The 23,310-nt window shown below is 31.2% G+C and overlaps 2 protein-coding genes across 2 annotated transcripts; one reads left to right on the top strand and one right to left on the bottom strand.

Moving 5' to 3' along the window:
* Nucleotides 1-8,055: 8,055 nt before the first annotated feature.
* Nucleotides 8,056-21,199, bottom strand: LOC132934624 (bifunctional glutamate/proline--tRNA ligase-like). Its single transcript, XM_061000953.1, is given in 17 exon segments — nt 8,056-8,317; nt 8,391-8,722; nt 8,792-9,028; nt 9,116-9,450; nt 9,518-9,635; nt 9,710-9,862; nt 9,932-10,285; nt 10,798-10,912; nt 10,977-11,324; nt 11,390-11,824; nt 11,975-12,226; nt 17,919-18,090; nt 18,679-18,870; nt 19,039-19,169; nt 19,249-19,417; nt 20,398-20,440; nt 21,072-21,199. Coding segments are annotated over 17 exon segments (3,600 nt in total). The 5' UTR covers nt 21,117-21,199; the 3' UTR covers nt 8,056-8,148.
* Nucleotides 21,115-22,075, top strand: LOC132953815 (ciliogenesis-associated TTC17-interacting protein-like). Its single transcript, XM_061026152.1, has 4 exons — nt 21,115-21,170; nt 21,374-21,468; nt 21,661-21,785; nt 21,896-22,075. Exons 1-4 carry the CDS (start codon nt 21,115-21,117, stop codon nt 22,073-22,075), a joined length of 456 nt encoding a protein of 151 aa, XP_060882135.1.
* Nucleotides 22,076-23,310: the final 1,235 nt, after the last annotated feature.

Here is a 23,310-nt window from a genome sequence, read left to right on the forward strand (position 1 = left end):
GTGAACGCATAGCGAGAATAGTTATTTTTATTATTAAAGTAAAAATTAACTCACTTTGATTTTAGGAAGAAATTTGAATAAGTTAGAAAATTTGATGCTGGCACTGAGTTGGTGGATATTAATACTGAAATTTTTAAAAATATCGACTGTTAATATTGAATAAAAATGACGTTTGAAACAATTGTATATACAATTATTTAATTGATTAAATTAACTCACTTTTTTAATTAGAAGACATGTGTGCAGAGTCGTGTGATGATGTCGCCTTGATATAGTTGAATGGTTATGAAATAAGAAATAAGAAAAAAATAACGTCTGTTAATTTCATATAATATATAAAAATTCTTCATTGTGAAATATAGTCATTATACTCGTGTAATACGACCGCATAATATAATAGTATCGCTAGTATCGTGTTCGGAAACAGCGGGCCATGTCTCGGTGGACGCGCCGCAGCCCCGTTATTACATAACGATAGCGGGTCGATATTGTCGACTTTGAGCTTTATCACTTGGTCTACGAATCGCATTATATAAATACACGTGACGTTCGAGCGAGGTGCTCATATAATGTTGTCACGTTCGAAGGTCAAGACCAATAGTGGTGCAGGTCTGCTGAACACCGTAATAAATAGTCTACCGATCGAGCTTCATATCCCCGGGTATCAATATTGTGGTCCTGGGACAAATTTAAAAAAAAGACTCGCTCTTGGTCAGCCAGGAATAAACGGTTTGGATTCGGCGTGCAGAGAACACGATATAGCTTACGTTAAAAGTGATTCTTTGTCCGTACGCGGCGTGGCGGACAGAATTTTGGAAGAAAGTGCTTGGAGCAGAGTGGGGGCGCAAGACGCTGATTATAAAGAAAAAGCTGCCGCGTGGCTTGTAACTACGGGTATGAAGGCTAAACGGAAAATCGGTGCCGGATGTAGGTTTGCTAATATTGTCGGTGTGTGCAAGAAAGCATTAAAAAAATCGATAAAATCGTGTGTCGGAACACCGAATATGAGCAGCTTAATTAAATCGACTGTCCGCGTCGCGCGAAAACATGTGAAGTCTGCGGGCGCCCGATCGAAAAAAAATAAGAATAAACCACCTCGTGTCATTAGAGTTCCGAAAACAGTAGGCTCTTTAACTTTAATTCCGGTTTTGGCGGGACTTTCAGCACTCGGAACGCTGGCCGGCGGTGTTGCTAACATCGTTAGAACTATTCGAGGCATTAGATCGAAGACCGGCTCATCCGTGCATTTAGGTAAAGGCGTATATCTAAGCCCGTATAAAAGCGCGGGCTCGTATACTATCGCGCGGGAATCTAACGCTATTGCTTCGCGGAAATGTGTCGGCAGCGGGTCTGGGAAAAAAATGATCAAGAAACGCAAGAAACCGGCCGCGGGTAAAAAAATAAAAAAGAAATTGCGAAAAATTAAATCTAATAAAAAATCGTCGACGTCAAAAAACTAACTCTACCCAATCGAGCCCTTTACGATTTCGAAATTAGTGAATACGCTAAACTCTCGAAAATACCTCATTTCAGAGGCGTATATTGCATCGACAAGTTGCCCGCCGCGCCTAGACACGTAGAAGCCGCGGTCGTCAATCTAGACTTTGAAAAAAATAAGGGTACGCATTGGGTGTGCTATAAAAAAATCGGGAAATTAGTTATATACTTCGACAGCTTTGGCAATCTCCGCCCACCGTTAGAGTTGGAAAAATATTTTAAAGGTTGCGATATCGAATATAACTACGCGAGTGAACAGACGTACAATACTTTTAACTGCGGGCATTTATGTTTAAAATTTTTAACCGCAAAGCAAAAATAATTATATTATTATCGTTATTAACATTTTCGATAAATTGCATAGTGTCTGCGAAATGTCGTCTCAAACAGTTTCGTTGAGCGGTACCAGCTCCGAATTGGAATGTAATTTTTTCCCGCCCGTAGAAGTGGGGAGTAAATCAGAAATCGGTCTTCTGAGTATACAAACATATAATTCCATACCCAACGTTGGGGCTGGATGCTATACTCTGCATGTTATTCACGGTAGCCAGCGAGTGACCATTAAAATTAAAATTCCAACCGGTTGTTACGAAATAATTGCTTTGGAAGCTAAAATACGGGAACTTTTGAAAGACGTCGGCGTACGTTTTTTTAGTTTGTCGACCGATAACAGTACGCTGAAATGTACACTGCATTGTAATAGTGAAATCGACTTAAACGTTGACGATAGCATTGCACCGTTATTGGGCTTCGACAGGAGAATTTTGGCATGCGATCGTAGACATGAATCCGATCGTGTGGTGAAAATTATGAATGTCAACACGATAAAAGTCGAATGCAACTTGGCTTTGGGTTCATTCGACAACGGGCGACAATCGCACACGATACACGAATTTTATCCGGTCGTCCCGCCTGGATATAAAATAGTCGAAATACCGAAGTATTGCGTGCTTTATAAACTGAAAACAAATACGATTGATTACGTGCGAGTGTCGTTGACTGACCAAAACGGAAAATCGATTGATTTTCGTGGTGAGACTGTGAACGTTCGGCTCCTTATAAAAAATGGGTTTGAAGTTTAATGTTGATAAATACGCGGTCGTCAATGGCGATGCTCGCATTAAAGCTACGGCTGTCGACAGACGAACACCGCAGTACATCAAGGTCCCCGTACGTAAAAAAGTTAATAATATTAAAAAAAATAACAATTTGACATTAGTTAATCGTAAATTTTTACGCTTAATTGCCGCCAAGTAAATATATATTACGTATTAATATTACGCGCACACTATGGAAAAATCATTCTTGGATGTGGGTGGAGCGTACGTCAACGAATCTCCGATACGGGAAATGTTTTTACATTCGTTTTTACCGTTTTCCTCGTCCGCGCTAAACAATGGCGATGAAATTCGCATTTCAATTCAAAATCGAGATGCACACACGCAGCCGAGCGATAGTTTTATCTATATAGAGGGTAAAATAACGAGGCCTGAAGGACTTAAAACTGAGATATTCGGTTTCTGCGAGGACTATAAGCGTATACTGATAAATTGCAGCCAACAACTGATATTGAACAGATCGATGTCGGATGCGAGCGCGCTACACTACACCAGCGTGGTGGGCGGCGACATGGCTACCGAGGCGGTTAAGGCTATGGTGGCTAAAGTCAAAGTTCAGCTAACGCGAGTGTTGTGGAAAGTACCAGTGATCAAAGTCGACGATCGGGAGAGGTTGAAGCTGATGAAAATCATTGATAGCCACCATAGTCACCGAGGCATGGGCGGGGTGGGGTGGATGAGAGTGGGTCTGGGTGGGTCAACGTCACCGTGGTATGGGTGGGGGTGGGGTGGTTATGACGCGTGGTAACATGGTATAGATGGGCGGTGAACCGGGGGGTTATCCACCGCGATCAACGTCACCGAGGTACGGGCGGGGTGGGGTGGTGATGGCGTATGTGTTGGTAGGCGGTGAGGTGGAGGGATATTCACCGCGATCAACGCCATCGAGGTATGGGCGGGGTGGGGTGGCGATGACGTATGATAGGTACGAGGTGAGGCGGGGGGTTATCCACCGCGATCAACGTTACCGAGGCATGAGCGGGGTGGGGTGGGTCAGGGTGGGTTGTTATTGGCGGGGTTGGTGGAGGGGGTGGTGGTTCGGGTGGGTCTGGGTGTGTCAACGTCACCGTGGTATGGGCGGGGGTGGGGCGGTTATGACGCGTGGTAACATGGTATTGATGGGTGGTGAAGCGGGGGGTTATCCACCGCGATCAACGTCACCGAGGCATGGGCGGGGTGGGGTGGATGAGAGTGGGTCTGGGTGGGTCAACGTCACCGTGGTATGGGGGGGGGGGGGTGGGGCGGTTATGACGCGTGGTAACATGGTATAGATGGGCGGTGAACCGGGGGGTTATCCACCGCGATCAACGTCACCGAGGTACGGGCGGGGTGGGGTGATGATGGCGTATGTGTTGGTAGGCGGTGAGGTGGAGGGATATTCACCGCGATCAACGCCATCGAGGTATGGGCGGGGTGGGGTGGCGATGACGTATGATAGGTACGAGGTGAGGCGGGGGGTTATCCACCGCGATCAACGTTACCGAGGCATGAGCGGGGTGGGGTGGGTCTGGGTGGGTCAGGGTGGGTTGGTATTGACGGGGGAGTGGTGAAGCGGGGGGTATCCAGGAGCGGCCTTTTCACTCTACTTATACATTTTTAACTACAAAATAGAAAATATTACAAGATAGTTAGATAAAATTTTTTAAGAATTTCTAACTCAAAATAATTTGCACATTTTCGTGATTTTTACGTAATTTGTCAAAATTCGAAATAAATGCTTATAAAAAAAAATTGTGACTGTATTTTTAATATCTTTGAACTGCCATTATAAGAATATATTAAATTTCAAGCTGGTTGACTCAAAGATGAAAATTGATAATTTAGAAAAATGAATGACAGCTGTACTAATAAGTGGTTTTCTATAGGTCGGTAAAAAAAAAGACAACGGGGGATATAACCCCTATCCCCCATCCTGAGCACGCCACTGTGACAATTCCTGATTTTTATAACTATAAATATTAGGGTATCAACACATTGTTTGTTTTCTCGGGTGTTGACCAGTTGCCCCCACAACTGTTATCGGGATTTTATAATATACCAGTTGCCCTCGACCAAATGTACCAGTTGCCCCCAACCGAATGTACCAGTTGCCCTCATATGTTAATATATACACGATTACAATATATAGCCTGTAAAATAGGGGAGGTAAATATACAAATAATAAATAAAATTATTCATAAAAATATAGTAAAATAGTATAAAATGAAAGAAAAAAATGCATATACTTATAATAATTACTAATAAAATAATAAGAAAAAGTCAATGAAATAATAAATATTATAATTATGTGGCATTCAATATTATAATTTGACAACAAAAAAATTGTGTTTGGGTTCGATAACCGATTTTAAAAGCACCGTTTCATCTTCACTCACAAACAGCTTTGAAGTACACGACTTTAATGTACATCGCCATTTCACACCCGCTTTTGATATGCGATCTTTATAAAAAGTATAATTATTTAAAACTAATAAAACCTTGCTCTTTTCACTATACACTCGCGTAATATTTTCTATCGTGTTAACAACGTCAGTGCTTTTCGTCTACTAAAATGTACCTATGAAAGACGTAGGTTGTAGGTATATACATCGTATCATATAATAATTTCTAACAACCATAAAAATACTAATAAAGATAGGTTTAATAAATGGTAATAACTAGCGTATTCTGATAAAGCCTAATATAATAAATTGTTTTTACTTGTTACCCACGCGATAAATCGCCTATCCACTTAGACGCGCCTAAATTTACGCGTTTTGGTAAAATCCTTGCTTTGCACCAAGTAGTAGGCAGCTATTATTATTAATACAATTTTCATTTTATCCACATTATTTGTATAATATATTATATTTATTATTTATTATAAAATACAATATCATATATAATTGCAAATATCAAAATTTGATTCTATCATTTTATACTATTTTACATTTTTTTTATAAATAATTTTATTTATTATTTGTATATTTACCTCCCCTATTTTACGGGTTATATATTGTAATCGTCAGGCCCGGCTCAAGGGGTAGGTGACATAGGCCCATGCCTAGGGCGGCACATAAGCTGCACATTAGTAAGAGGGCGGCATTTTCAAAATACTGATAATATTCTATTGTTAAGGGCGGCAAAATTTGAATTTGCCTAGTTCACTGTTTTCCATTGAGCCGGTCCTGGTAATCGTGTATATATTAACATATGAGGGCGACTGTACATTCGGTTGAGGGCAACTGAAACATTTGGTTGAGGGCAACTGGTACATTTTGCTGTAGGTAGTTTGGGGGGAATCGGTATAAAAAAAGGCACATTTAGGGGCAACTGGTACATGCCTGTTTTCTCAGTCTGACTTATGCGCAACATATAGACAAAACATGTTTACGCAGAATCGTTTTTTTTTTCGAATAATTTTCGAGTAAAATAACCTATTACAAAAACGATAGAGAATAATATTTTTGAGGGTATGATACATCCATTTGTCTAAATATTTTTAACATCTTTAAATAACAAATTTTTATTTTTATTTGATAGTCAAATACAAAGTCAAATGATAAAAAATATTAAACTGATATTATGTCATACCTTTAAAAATATTATTCTCTATAATTTTTGTATAGGTAATTTTACTCTAAGATTACACAAAATCATAAACAACGATTTTCGGAAAAAGCGTTTTAGCTATGTTGCTTGTGGGCCTGAAAGAAAATAAATATTGCGCTGACATCCTCTTAATATATTATACAAATACGTAAAAACGACAATTACATTTACATTTGTTGTCTCTGTATAATTGAAAGATATCGAAGGAGAAGAAAATGTATTAAGTTTATTATAAGACAGTGTATAAATAATAGGAAAATATATATAGATATTAACAGATATTAACAGTTTAATTTATTTTTTTTATTTCTGGGAACTAATTATCATTGATTTGTAGATGAATTAAATTATTAAAATAAAGGTACTGACATTTTCCAATTGAGTAATTTAATGTATTTTGATCTTCAATCTTTATTTAGCCACTATAGAATAAAAACAAAAAATAAATGTTCTTTATACCTTACCACCACCGTTATAAATAACTGCATACAACAATATTTCTAGTGGGCGATTGTCCCACTAACTCTTCCACAATTTTATTACTCTATAACCTTGTTTACAATTAATATTTAAATTTTTACATGACGAAAAAGTTTTACATTTTGTAAATTCCCGTCCACAACAATATAATATTATTATTATTATGGTCCCGTGACTACTAGCGCTTTAGTTCATGAAAACACCGTTTAGGGGCCACAATTCTTATCTCGTCTTCCAACCTGAGTAGATAACCGTGGTCTTGATTCAAATATCTTGGTTCAAATCACGGTCTTAGAAGATAAGGTCGGACAACTATACATTATCAGCATTCCGCTTAGTGAGGTAAATCCATTTCAAAATTTGGCCGCTGTTCAATTGAGCGCTGCCCTGCAGACTTTTTTTTGAGGTAATGGCATTATACTATTATACAAGTTTAAAATAACCTTCGACCATATAAACTAGCTAGTATATTATAAACCAACTAGTTTATATGGTCGGATAAAATAATATAATAATATAGTTCATAAAAATAAACCCGAATGCCATATAAATATTGTTCTTAACCTCAAAATAAGTCTAGCCGGCAGCGCTTTTGCGGTAAATTGGGAAATGTTTTTGCCTCATTAAGCGGAAATAATGAAATAGGCGGGAGGGTGGGGATTTGTCCGACGTCATCTTCTAATACCGTGGTTCAAATTATGATGATATAAACTTTGAATGAAAACTGTTCCATCACTACTATCCACCTAATACTCGCTACCAGCAAATAGCGACGAATGTATTACATTTATTGAACAATTATAACTTTGCCTTATAGGAAACACTAAAATATTTACCCTGTTATGAACAGTATGCTGGATTAGGGATGAGAAATGGCAATAATTTTGTTGCTACCTGCCAGTCGTTCAAACAAACAAATCTATAATATAATAGGTTGTAGTATTGCAATACATGGACATAATAATTAAGAGGACGCAATAGTGGACAAACTATGGCATAAAAACATGGTTTTGTAATTTAAGTAATACGGTTTATTGAAGCAGTTTACAGTAAAAAATAAAAATACATATAATAAAATTTTTAAAATACAATAGTAGAGTAAAATTTTTTAAATAATCATAAGAAGCTCAATTTTTATTAATTAATTAAATAATTAATCGATAAAAAGTAAAAAAACTAGTTAATTTTAAATTTACCATGTAATATTGTATAATCGGAGTATGATATTGAAAATCAGGCTTTTTACGGTTATTAAAAAAATTCTCCTATACAATTTTTATAATATGTATTTTAACTGTTAACTGCAGCTTCATATTTGAATTACGAAACCATGTTTTACGGTAAAAAAAATGTTTGATTACAAAAACAATTTACAAATGATGGTATTGTATTTAATCATGAACATAAGTGTTTTAATCATAAAACCAAAAATTATTCAGTTTCATTAAGCGAACATCTTAATTTAATAACTGCGGCCAAATAGGGTGAAAGACCCAGCTGGCTGCCCACATTCTGGATGTATACACTGGTCATTGGATTTCAATATATCTGATCCCTTGGGCTGTTCAAATGGCACACATAACGACTTTGCTCCCATTGTCGAAGCACCAACATCTGCAGTACCATCGTCCCTACGAAATAATTAATACAAAAACATTAAATTATAGTAAATTATAAACTAACGAGTGTATAATATTATCATACAATGTGGTATCCCGTTTGATGTTATCCTCGCAAATAGGACGTCCACAAAACGGTATCAATAATAAACGTTTTGCTGCTAACTGCGCAGCACACTCTGACCATTTACGACATATCACAACATTTTCTTTCATTTCCTGTTCTGCTTTATTGTACATATCTTGTTGTATTTGATTCAATAACTCGGTTATTCTTACAACCATCTTGTCGTTTCCACCATCATTTGGACGTCCCTCTAAGGGAATAGTTAGTTTATCTCCATTATCTCGCCGCACAGCTACCATTTGGTTTCGATCCAAATCTTTTGGTCCAATTTCTAACCTCAATGGAACCCCCTAAAAATCAAATTTTACAATCACAACTATTTTAGATCAAACATAATTCAAAAATTAATAAATAAATACCTTCAACTCCCAGTGGTTGAACTTCCATCCAGGTGAATAATTATCTCGCAAGTCAGTATCCACTCTTATCATTAAGGAAGAATTACGATGTTGGATAACGCTATTGTCATTTTCATCATCAGTTTCTATCAGACTATCTCCTTTTAATCTGTTACATACATCTAAACAAGTTCTAGTCAAATTATCTTTGACTTCGTTTGCTGTGCTAACGCCTACACCACATGGTACAATAATTACCTAAATTTAAATGTAATATGTTTAACAAAACAGCAACCGATAGCTAATTTGAAATTAATGATCAATTATTGAGAACTCTATATTTACTTGAATAGATGCTATGCGTGGAGGTAAAACCAGCCCGCGGTCATCACCATGAACCATTACCATAACACCTATAGTTCTAGTTGTCATTCCAAATGAAATCTGATGAACAAATGACTTCTCGTGTGTGTCTGGATGTTCAAAATGAACATCAAACATTTTAGCAAAATTGGTACCCAGATAATGTGAGGTGGCACCTTGAATTGCGCGACCGCTAGATGCTACATATGCTTCACAAGTAGTAGTAAATATTCCTCCAGCAAACTTTTCTTTTTCAGTTTTTTTACCTTTTATCACTGGTACTGCCAGCATATTCTTATATACATACTCATAATAACCTAAAAATATCGCAAATCAACAATCAACCAACAATATCATTAATTATAATAATTTTTTCCAACTAACCTAATGTTATTAATACATCACGTTCTGCTTCTTCTCTAGTTGCATACGCATTATGACCCTCTTGCCACAAAAACTCTCTAGTTCTCAAGAAGGGTTGAGGGTGTTTGAATTCCCACCTCTAAAATAAATAAATAAATTTAAACAGAAATTCTCCCTAATATTTTATAAATTAAATGGAAAAAAATAATGCACCACAACGCTGTTCCATTGATTGAGTTTCAAAGGCAAGTCTCTGTACGACTGAATCTATTTCGCAAAAGCTGGATACATCCCAGTCTCACTAGTTGGTCTTATAGCAATAGGTTCAGCTAAATCCGTTTCACCGGATTTGGTAACCCAAGCTACCTATTAAGACATTAATTTCATTATATGAGTTAAATTTATCTTATTTCATATACTATGTTTTTGGATTACCTCCGGTGCAAAATCTGCAATATGTTCTTTTTCTCTTTCTAATGCTCCTTGTGATACAAACATTGGGAAATAATAATTCCGCACATTAAGAGGCTTTCTCTTAATCCGTGCATCGAACCATTCTTGTATTAATTCCCATATTCTGTAAGCCCAAGGCCTGAGCACGTAACATCCACTTACATCATAATATTCAATCATTTCGCCTTTAACCAACACTTGAGAATACCATTCTCCAAGGTTTTCAGATACCTTTAGAACTTCCAACCCTAATTTTGTTACTTTTTTGGTGTTTGTACTATCTGAAGTTTTAGTAGTGGCCACAGCAATATTCTCTTTTTTCTTCGATTTTTTATCCTAAAATGTTTCATTTTTCATGTTCAAATTAAATAATATATTTTATAGATTGTGTTTTAATATATTTCTTCATTTGTATTTATTTATTGTTTTTGATTTTTCTATTATCTATTTTGTTAATCTGAGTTTGAATTATTTTAATTAATTTAATTAGCTTTAAGACTTCAGTGAATAATTTAAAAAAAAGTTATAAGACGGTCGTAAAATAACACTTAACATATTTTATTCAATAAATGTTGACTGATGAACAGTTTTCCAAACTCCCAGTAAAATACATAGAAAAATTAAAAAAAAAACTTATATGAGTAATAGAAATATAAAACAAATTGAACAAAAAAAATAAATAGATATTCATAAATTTGGATGACAAAAATATAATTTTAAAAAACAAAGAAAACTATGTTTATGCAAATGATGCCAAAAATCCATCATGTATATCAAAAACTATGGTAAGCTGATGATTGGTGAACAGTTTTTTTTTTATTGATATAGGCATAATTAGTTTTAATTACCTTAATATTACTTGTGGTGATTGGTAAAGGTACGGTAGTTATTGGAGTTGCTGATTTAGTGTGACCATCAGGTATGTTAAACAATACTAGTGGCGTTTCTTTTCCCGTGTGAATGCTTCAAAAAATCATTTATTTTATCAAACATTGAAGACAAAAAAATTTCTATAACTAATTCTTACCTGTATGTCTGGTATGTAGAATCACATATAAAATAACCTCTACGTTGTAACTGAATCACATCTCCTTTTTTTAAATCTTTCAACTCTGAATCACCTATCATTTGCAATTCCCAACGACTATTTTCTGTATTTAAGTATTGCTTGAAATCATCATCTTTGGCCAATACTGCTTTACTAATTAAGTGATCAAAATAAACACAAACAACTGGTACCAGAATAGGCAAAACTTCTTCAGATTCTGAATAATTGGTTTTTGGTAACCACGTAACTTTGACTGTAGATTTAAAATCTGTGTTTTCAAGATCAGACACTGCATGAATTCTCTCTATTTTATTATTATTTTGGTTCCTAAAGAAGCAAAGATACAATTAATGATCTATATGTTATTATGATTTCCTATCAATAAGTATTACCTTTCTTTACGGTTTATCAGGAGATTTCCCCAGTTAATAAATGTTGCTCTTCGTCCAGCTTCTAATAACTCTGCATCACTATAATCTATAAGAATTTTAGGTGCGGCCCAGACACAATTCTTTAGTCCTAATTGAGAATTTTTAGGATGTTTAGGGACATTGTCAATTTTATATGGTTTTTCAACATTCTCTACAACAACTTCAACTGGTGGATAAGATAATGCTACATTTTCTTTATTTGAATTGGATAATAACAAAGCAGTATGCCTTGGTGCTATTGAATCAACGATACTGCGGTTCAATGACCAAATTTTATCCCATTGCATAGCTGTAACAGTTCTGGAAGATCCTTGGGCCACTATGAATTGTTTCAATGCTTCCACCTGCATTCCTCTCCTGAAGACACCACGGACAGTCGGCATTCGTGGATCATCCCTTAAACGTAAAAAAAAATGTATGTATAATTAAATGTTGTAATAAAATTAAGAACCTATCTGTAATTTCAATTAGTAAACTATAAAAGAAACTAATTATATACATACTAGGTAAATTATTAAAGTATTTATATTTATCAATTATACTAACCCTCCATCTACGTGGCCTTGTTCAACAAACCAAGTTAACTTTCTTTTCGATAGAACAGTATTAGTCATATTTAATCTTGAATACGACCACACATAAGGTCGGGTTTCATTGCTGCGAGTACCAAGCTTTAATGCATCACAAAACCAATAATATTGAGCATCGCGATCAGTATACTCTGTGGTACGTAAACAATGAGTAACACCTTCAAAACTATCCACAATAGGACAAGCAAAGTCATAAGTTGGATATACCCTAAAAGAACATAAATAATAATTATTCAAATATATGTAATTCATACATAAACAACATATTAATGAACAATAATTAAACAAAATATAAATACTAATTTGTAAATTAAAGAAATAAGAATTTCAAATAAATATATTACATTTACCATTTTTTTTTTAGTTTTACTGATTTTAATTATAATTATAATGAATTATATTTTTGCAACAGGTTTTAGATCTAATTATACAAATGAAAATACAATATTGCAGCATTCAGATTTTTCACATTTAGTTCTTTAAATATTATTGTTGTACTAGTTAAAATAGGTAGATTTAATAAAAATTGTATGATACAATTTATAGTAATATTAAGTTTATTTAATTATTATAAAAAGTTCCTCCCCAAATAGATATATCATATGAATAAAAAGATTGAATCAAAGTTAAATATATATTTCTTTTATAGGAATTATTAAATAGATAACTAGTTTCTTTGAAAATAAGAAAAATGTGCGTAATTTATTGTTAATTGAAATAATATGCTTATCCCATTTTAATTTATAATTTAAAACTAATCCTAGATATTTTATTTATTGTACTTCTTCAATATTAATACAATTTGAAGGGCATAAACAATTAAAATTGGATATACATTTCAATGAATAGACAGTTAAATTGTAATTTATAAGAATAATAGATGAATTTATTTCAAAAAACAAATAAATTGAAATTTAGATAAATTCAATTTTAATTTATTTTTACAGAACCAATAATACACATTATTTAGGACTTTATTTGATTCACTAAATAAATTATCAATTGATTTGTTAGTAACTAATATAGCTGTGTCGTCAGCAAAACTGAATAATTCAATATTAGTATTATTTTGTATTTTTAAAAGATCATTTAAAAAAATAATGAATAAAAGAGGACCGAGTACTGTACCTTGGGGAACACTACAAGTTATATTAAGTAATTCACTTAATTCACATAATGTTATTCTGTTAATGAACTATATAGAATTATTTTTTATTTTAGTATTATTATTTCTTGAATTCATAAGTTTGTGTTACAATTTACAACAGTTAAATATAGGTACACCAGTATGGCAGTATATCACCATATTATAGATTAAATATAACTATTACTTTTATTTGTTTTTTCAGTGTTTAATACATTTTTATGAAAAAGAATATTTTTGCATATAAAAGATTATTTTGATGAAATAATAGAGCACAGAAGCATCTCATTTTCAAGATTTTAAGCGCATATAAATCCGGTCTTTACTTATGATCTTATGATAATTGAATAGATCACATTTAGTTCAATTCCAACGGTCATACAGAAAGGTTGTCTGTTCGTTATCGTTATGTCGTGCATTCAGTGCGATAAAGTTGTTTCGCCGAGCAAAAATATATCGTGCGCTGAGTGTAAATCTTGCTTCCATCCGCAATGCACTAAACTTGTTTCTATTTCCAATTATAATAGATTGGGAACTGATAAAAGGTTTTGGAAATGTGACAGCTGCCTTCGATCTCAAAACTTAACTATACGTAAGAAAACAGATAAGTCAGATACTAATATTGAACCTGAAACAATAACTGATCTTTGCAGTATTCAGTCGTCAATTAAAACAATTTTAACTAAACTCGAAAATCTTGATAAATTGATTATTTCATTTAATGGATTACAAGAATCGATGACCTTTTGTTCTAATAAAATTGACGATTTCTCTTTAAAGATTGATAGTTTAGTTACTAATGTTAAGCAAAATACTATTAAAATTCAAGAAATTGAAAATAAATTTACTAAAATGCAAAATGAAATTGATTATTTAAAATCTAGCTATAATACTGCTGAGCAGTTTAAATTAATAAATAACCTAGATATTATGAATATACCTAAAACGGCTAATGAATCTTTATTTGATATTACTTCAAAGTTAACCAAACTATTAGATATTGAAATAAAAGAAGTAGATATTAGTAAAATATAACGCATTAAGTCCAAAAGTAATGATACTGATAGAATTATTATTGGTTTCAATGACAAAAATTAAAAGGAAGCAATATTATCTGCATTTAAATCAAAGTTGAAGACAAGTCCAATTACTGCCAATCAAATTCACACTTCGTTTACGGACCGTAAAATTTTCCTAAATCATCAACTATCAACTGACAATAGAAAATTGCTTTGGATGACAAAACAACTTGCAGCTATCTATCATTTCAAATATGTTTGGACAAATCAAAGTGGTGTGTTCTTAAAAAAATCCGATGGTGATACTGGCGTTAGAGTAAGTTCGTTATCACAATTACAGAATATCGATACTATAAAAAAAGTTGATTGTTTATGGTCGACTATAAACTAAAACTTATTATTTTTTATTCTATATTATTTTATTTGTCTTTTCTTTAATTATAATTTAACTATATTAGGTTGTTGTTAAAACATATCAACCTATAATACTATGGATAGGTTTAATTTAAACAATTTATTTAATAGTGTAAATAGTATTAACTATATAAAAACAGTATCAGTTGAATCTATAAATGATATTAGTTTAAGTAGTAATTCTATAAATATTTTCTCTATGAATATTAGAAGTTATAAAGCACACATTCATGAATTAATAATGTTACTTGAAAGTATTGAAAATGAATTCGATGTTATTGTACTTTGTGAGACTTGGTTGAAAGAAGAATATAATATACCAATCAAAAACTATCAAGTTTTTCACTCGTTAGGTATAATCAACCATTGTGACGGGGTATCCGTCCTAGTGAGCAATAATTGTAGATTAGATAGTGTTGAAATACAATCTATAAATAATTGTAATTCGATTAAACTAACTGTCAATAAAAATGATTATAATTTTACTGTTACTGGGATTTATAGGTCACAATGCCATAATAAAGATCAATTTATTACCTCATTAGGTGAATATCTGCTAAATGAGAACTTTATAGGTGATCATATTTTATGTGGTGATATTAATATCAATTTATTTAATGATTCAAGTGAATCTAATTCATATGTGAACACTCTAGCAAAATTTGGTTATACTTCTGCTATAAATGATTTCACTAGAATTACAGATAACTCTAAAACATGTATTGATCACATTTTCATAAATAATTATTTTAACCTTAATGATAGTCAAAATACTGATTCGGACGCATTAAAAGCGTATATTCTTAAAACTAGTATTAGCGATCATTTTAGTACAATTATCACTCTTGAAAAGTCAAACTGTAAATCTAATACCAATGATCACCAATTAATAGAACGAAGACGGATAAATTGGAAACGTCTTAACTTTTTAATTACCAGTGAAAATTGGAGTAGACTATATGAAACTAATAACGCTGATTCTGCCGTTGAGGAATTTAATTTAACAATTAATAGACTTATTTTATCTTCCTCTAGTACTTTATTAAACAATGAATATAAAAACAAAAATAAAAAAATCAAGCAATGGATTACAAAAGGGCTTATCACTTCAATTAGAAATAGAGAAAAACTATATAATAAATTACGTAAACAACCATTTAATACTATTCTTAAACAAAAATATACAAATTATAGAAATTTATTAAATAATTTAATCAAATTGGCTAGGAATCTTTATTATGAATATCGCATTAATCTTGCTGGTAATAACTCTAAAGTGTGGAATCTAATCAAAGATGCAGCTGGTATTAAAAAAAATAACAAAATAATAGTTCCTAATATTTTAGATAATGATGGTACTAAATTAACTGATAAAAAAGATATTGTGCAACAGTTTAATACGTTCTTCTCTAATGTTGGGGCTGATATATCTATGAATATTAAAAATGGTTATTTTAATAAAGTTCCGTTTCATGAACTAAATAAAAACTGTTTCATCTATAACTCAATTTTTTTAAGACCAATTGAACCATCTGAAATTGTCAATTTAATTAATAAATGCAAAAATTTTAACTCCTTTTGTAATAACACTTTAACAAATACTGTTTTAAAAATTACGGCCAAGTCTATCTCTCTCCCTTTATCTTTTTTATTCAACATTTGCATTAATAAGGGTGAATTTCCTAGTTCATTTAAAGAAACAATTTATTGTTATTCCAATTTATAAAAAAGGTGAAAGAAATAAATGTTCTAACTATCGACCTATAAGTCTAACTCTTACTATATCCAAATTATTTGAAAAATGTCTAAAGATTAGGATTGTTGAATTTTTGGATAAGCATAATTTTTTTCATAAGAACCAATTTGGCTTTAGGAGCAATATGTCAACTAGCAATGCTTTATATTACACTACTAAATTTATTTATGATAATGTTGATGATAAACAAAATGTAATTGGTATTTTTCTGGATATAAAAAAAGCATTTGATTCGGTTGACCATGAAATATTACTAAAAAAATTATTTTTATGTGGTATTCGAGGTGTTACTTATAAATTAATTAAATCCTACCTAAAAGGAAGGACTCAAAGAGTGAAAATTGATAATAAATCGAGTGATTCTGCTAACATAAATTGCTCAGTACCGCAGGGTACTGTTCTTGGACCGTTACTGTTCATAATTTATATTAATGGCCTTCTCAATCTGTCCACACAGGCTAAACTGATCTGCTTTGCTGATGACACAGTTATTTTAGTAAATAATCGTAACATTAATGATTTATTTAAAACAGCTGAGAATTGTTGTTCAATGGTTAAAAACTGGTTTGACAATAATTCTCTAGCAATTAACATGGAAAAAACTAAATATATTCACTTTAGAATAAAAAACACTTCTTTTTATAATGATCAAATAATTAAGGTCCATTCGCACAGCTGCCGTAAAAACATCGACCCAACAATCTTATGCAACTGTGTTACACTAAATCGGGTAACTTCATTAAAATATCTGGGTGTTTATTTTGATGAAAACCTTAAATGGAACATTCATATTAACCATATTAATAACACGATTAAAAAATTGTTTTATATATTCAAATCGCTCAAACACATATTAAATCATAAACTTAAAAAGTTAACTTACATTGCACTTGTGCAGTCAATCATCTCATATGGTATTTCTTTTTGGGGAGGTACTTACCATACACATCTTTATAACCTTGAAGTAACACTTAATTCACTGCTCAAATTCATTTTCAATATACCTTGCATGCATCAAACTTCGAGTTTATATAAAGAGTTAAATATATTAAACCTTAAGTCTTTATATTTTAAAAATATTTGTTTATTAATGTATAGTTTTAAGGAGGACATAGCTGTTCCAAGCCATGATTATTCTACCCGACTAAAATTGAATTCAAATGTCATTATACCAAAAATTAGAACTGTTTTTGGACAGCAATGTCCTCAATTCAAGTTTGTAAAATTTTGTTGTGATCATAATTTAAACATCAATAATTTTAAAAGTTACTTAAGTTATAAAAATTATGTTAATACTCTGATTTTGTAATTTTCCTTGTTTTACTTTTATTTAGTCTATCTAATATCTGTTTTTTTGTTTTCTGTTTTTTCTCTTACGTTAAAATCTATATCTAACCATTAATTACGTTTGTGAACTCTCTCCTCTAGCACAGCCATCGGCTTTTGAGGAGATCCATCAATTTTTAAACTTCAGCTTAGGCTAATACTATTTGTAATCTTATTTGATGGTAATAAACTTATTATTATTACATTGATTCTATAAAATAATATGTTTTAATATCCTTACTTATATTTATCACCAATTCTAGGATGGTGTTCAGGCTTGCAACGATATATTGTTGGATCTCGCAAACATCCATTTGCAGATTGCATATCAATTTTAGCCCGAACACAACACTTAAGACCAATTTCTGTACCTAAAACCATTTGTTTCCACAATTCTAGGTTCTTCTCAATTGCTGAAATGTGAGTAAATTAATTTTAAAAATTGCATAACATAGTCGGAATCCAAACAATACGCTCCAATAACAAACTTTCTGATAAAGTTGGACTATTATAGACTATTATATTATAATTAAATTAATAGCCAAGACTTTTAGAATTGGCGTGCACAGACTTTTAAATAGCAGATTTGGCTATTTTTTTTTTACCACCCACTCCTTTATACTGTCCCAACTCTTATAAAAAGTAAAAATACTAAAAAAATTATAAATAAAACATACAATAACGGAAAGTTATCATGTATTATAATTTAATGAAACTTCCAAATTCCAGCAGTTTCGTAGCAGTTTTTAGAAAATTATTTAAGTCTTTTTTGACCCATTTTTTGGTTTGTATATAGGTACTAAAAAAAAAAAACTTCAAGTGTGTGTATATCCTTACAAGTCATTTCAATGTGCACGCCTGTGATATTTAGTCAATGCTATTGTTTATAATAACCAAGACATTAACTTTAATTCAAAACTCTGTAAGGTACTTAATTATTAAATATTTGAGTTCTTTATATTTTTTATAATTTTTAAATAGATTTAAATCATAAGACTTACAGTTGTTTCGATTTATTGAATCTATTCTTTGCTCGCGTTCCAAACGTATTTTATCTCCATCCGTGTCATCCACATAAGCTAAGCCTTCTTTCAACATTCCATTCTCACATATATCTAACATTTTATCAAAATGATCAGAAGTATATGTAAAAGTATCGGGTTTAATTTTTAACATATCAACATCTTCTAATAACCTTAAACAAAGTAAAATATTTATGATTAAATCTCATAACTCATTATTTAATATATGGTTTTTATTTTAATATTTGTTTTAAAATAGACAAAAAAAAAAGGCAAACCAGACAAATTAGTAAAAATAAGAAGATATTGAATTTGATGTAACATGTATATTATTTTCTTTTACCTTCTCAAAATCTTCCTTCTCCTTTGCTGGATTTGTATCATCAAAACGCATTATAAGACAGCCATTAAAAGCCAATTGATAGTGTTGATTTAATAGAGCAGCTTTTGCATGACCAATATGCAAATATCTGAAAACAATGTATTATTAATATTAAATTAACTATAAAGCATATAATATGAAAATATACATAACACATAGGCACTAACCCGCTTGCTTCTGGAGGAAATCTAACAACAACCTTTCCCATTTCAGCTCCCGGTAATTCCACAAACTTTCCTTGTTGTTTACTATTGTCTTCAACAGACTTTTGCGGTTTTGGGGCTCTTTCATTCTTTTTGGTTTCCGTTTTCTTACTTTTGAGAACAGAAGTAGATCCTATATAATAATCAATATATTATTAATTAAGACCTATATTACTTTAACAACTTATTTACCTATTGTTTTTAATTTTTATTTAAATGAATTTAAAATTTTTGAATACTTAAAATTTAAGAATTATAATATAGACCATTTTTTTATGGAGTTAAGTGTCTATAATAAAACGTAAAAATTGTTACAATACAATATTACAATATATGTATTATAGATGTTGAATAAAGTATTGTATCTATCATTGTTATAAATTCATAATTAGTCATATTATTATAACTACAAAGAAATAAATACATTTATGAACTAAAGAAATATATTATCAAATGAATAGGCCATAGAACTAATTTACATATAACAACATTTCTAAGCTATTTACTGATAGAAGTTTTCTTTAAATAATTTTTTTTTTTAATTAGTTAATCAATAATACAATAACCAAATACCAAAAACATAAATCGATTTAAATTGACATTAAGCAAGTACAATTTACAAATGTTATAGACAGGTTAGGTATTATTTTAATAGACATTGTGTAATTATATCACAAAATATAAAAATGAATTATGTGCTTGGAGGCTAGTGCTGTAATAAAATTATTTAAGAAAACTTTTTTATTTTTATTTTTGAGAGCAAGTTGTGATTTAAATATTTTTCAAGTATTTGAAATTGTAATTCTTTTATGAAAGGTTTTTTTTTATTATAAGTTATTGAAATTATAATGCTTAACGAAAATTGAAGCCAAAGGTTTGTCTGCCTAACCTGATTGGTAGCTATGTCAGAATACTAACATGGAAATACACTAATAAAATATTCATCAGTAAATAGTTATCGTCAGATACTAGAATAATTTGATTAAGATATTTGTATTTATATTAACACAAATAAAAAATATATATACAGTCTTGCAGCCAGATAAATAATCACAAAAATTAAAATGTCTAATATATTATGTCATAATAATTGCATTAAATACCAAAACTTACCTTGTTTTTTTGCATATGTATTTTGCAAGTCTGGAGCAGCCAACTACAACAAATAAAAAAAATAAACAGATAAATCATTATTATCTGTTTTTTATTTGTGTATAATGTAATAAATTGGACACAGATGACATCTTTCCAACAATTACAGTAGACTCTCGATAATCGAGTCCAGTAATCTGGCTATTTTTTTTTTTTTGCTATAATAATCATAAGTTTATTATCATGAATGATAAAACTAATAGATTTAATTTTGAATTAATCGATTAGACATTTAGTTTTTATTCCGTTAACGTTGATGTGTGTATTGTGTATTGGTTAGTTAATGTGTTGTATTAGGTACGTGTTCATTTAAAATGTTGAAAGGATTCAGGTTTTGCAATAAGTAAAAATGTTTTTATTTATGAACTTCAAATAATCCAGCGTTTCGTTATCTGCCGGATTACCAAGATATTACTGTACATATCAATTGGTAACTGTTATTTCAATGTCCCGATGAACAATACTTTTAGATTTCATCATGGTACAGACTAAAAATTAGCGTCAAAACTACTGTCTATTGCACATATTACATACATTGTCCACGTCATAATTAATATATTACTTTTTCCGGATTATAGATTTAATTATTTAAAAATGTTTAAAAAAAATGTATTATGAAATGCAGTTCGTCTTACCTGCTGCTCCAGACTGGCCAAATCTTTTTCAGGAGCGTTACTCATGTTCAATCGACCAACACGAACGAGAAATCACAAGAAACGAGAATACCACGAAAGGTATAATACGCTTCCCTCAATCGGCAAAAGCGGAAAAAAGAGAAAGCAATATTGAAAATAATGAATATAAAAATATCAAATTACAGCATGTTAATGTTAATTGCTTAAAAGTTATTATTGATAACAGCGACGCGTCGATGCACAAACATAATATCGCCTGCCGCAGCAAAAAAGGTCGTATCTCACTTTTTTTCATTTTCGAGTTACGACCGTATTCGATTAAAGAATAATTTTCTTTACTATCCAAAGACCTTAGAAAAACAGTGCACCGATTATGTGATTACCAACGAAAACAGATGTATGTTTAGATACGACTTTTGATAACAAATATTTCCCGCGAAAAACGGCCTATCTCATATCACAAATATTATAGTGATGTCAATTATTAATATTTTGTAATTAATATTTAATTGTAAGTAGCTTACAAGCTAACTAGTTATACTAAAGAGTCGATGAAGAACCAATTAGGTACAATAGGATATTAATATAGACTTTAGCGATTCAGACTGTGATAGCATACTCAATACCTATGTTTATGGGAATATCAGTAGTGATCCCGATGAGCATGAGGATGATGAGATTAATAACAATTGCAATATCCCAAAACCAGATCAGGTAATATTAATATAACTAAAATATTATAAAAATGTATTTTGTTATACTTAGGTAATAATAATAATATGCTTATAAATTATATTATTATTATATTGATTTTTTAACTACAGGGTTTATTTTGCATTGAGGATAGTGGTTCAGATATTTATGATAGCGACAAAGACCCAGAATACACCCCTGAATTAGACAATTTAAGTGTAGTCAATAATGATAATACTTTTGTAAATGATGACTATGGAGTTGGTGATAATGATAATATAAATGATGTAAATTATTCAAAATCTTATTAGTATTTAATAATAATAATATATTATATTGAATTATTAGTAATAATGGTCAAAATAAGTAAACAAATAATTGTTATAATAATATTATTATTATTTGAAGTTTTGAATTCATAATAGGTAATTTTAGTATTTGTTAATATTTATTTAAATTATTTGTTAACATAATATTATACTAATAAATAATATAATATATTATTATTATATTTTAATATTATTACATTTTAACAAAGGTACCTTTTTTAATATTTTATACATATTGTATTTTATTTTGTTATGGTAGAACCCTAGTAATGTTGTGGATGTTCCAAATAAAAGAATAAAACGTGTTATGACTCCCAGTGTAAAACTTCAGAGGAAGCGCTTGAGAAATGTTGCTAACTGGAAGGATGTTAAATCAAAAAATGAACTTAATTTAGGATTGGAGCATAATAATAGATCAGGCAAAAATAAAAATGCAAAAATCATGGGTCCACCTTGTAAGTGCAAGATGAAATGCTTTGATAAAATTAGTGACAATATGAGAAAAACCGTATTTGATGAATACTGGGGTTTAGGAGATCATGTCCGACAATGGGATTTTATAGCCAGGTGTGTTAGGATAAAAGAAAAAAAAGTAGCAACCACATCATCAAATTCACGGAGAGCATTATCCAGAGAATATTATATTATACCCATTAACTTCGTTGAAATAAAAGTGTGTAAAGTGATGTTCTTAAACACTATTTCAGTATCTGAAAAAATCATTAGTACTGTTTCCAAAAAACTGAATAGGTCTCCTGTAATAGAACATGACATGAGAGGTAAGCATACAAATCGACCACATGTGATTGGTGCAACAGTAATTGATTGCATTAAGGAACATATTGCAATGTTCCCAACAGTTGAATCACATTATAGAAGAGCAACATCTCAAAAGAATTATTTGGAAGCAGACTTAAGTACAGCAAAAATGCATCGCCTTAAGACAAAACTCTTTGTGTCAAGGCTCAAAATGCTACAGTCAGGCAATATACAGACATATTTAATACTTTTAACTTAAGTTTTTTTAGACCAAAAAAAGACTTATGTGACAAATGTGAAGAATTTAAACTTGCTACTGAGGAAGAAAAATTGAAACTACAACCAAGCCACAACGAACATTTGACAAACAAAAATATAGCCAGAGATAATACAACTGTAGATAAAAAGCGAGCAGCTAATGATCCAGAATTGTGTGTTGCGGTATTTGACTTAGAAAA

Source organism: Metopolophium dirhodum, chromosome 1, assembly GCF_019925205.1.
Source record: "Metopolophium dirhodum isolate CAU chromosome 1, ASM1992520v1, whole genome shotgun sequence".
NCBI classification, from domain to species: Eukaryota; Metazoa; Arthropoda; class Insecta; order Hemiptera; family Aphididae; genus Metopolophium; species Metopolophium dirhodum.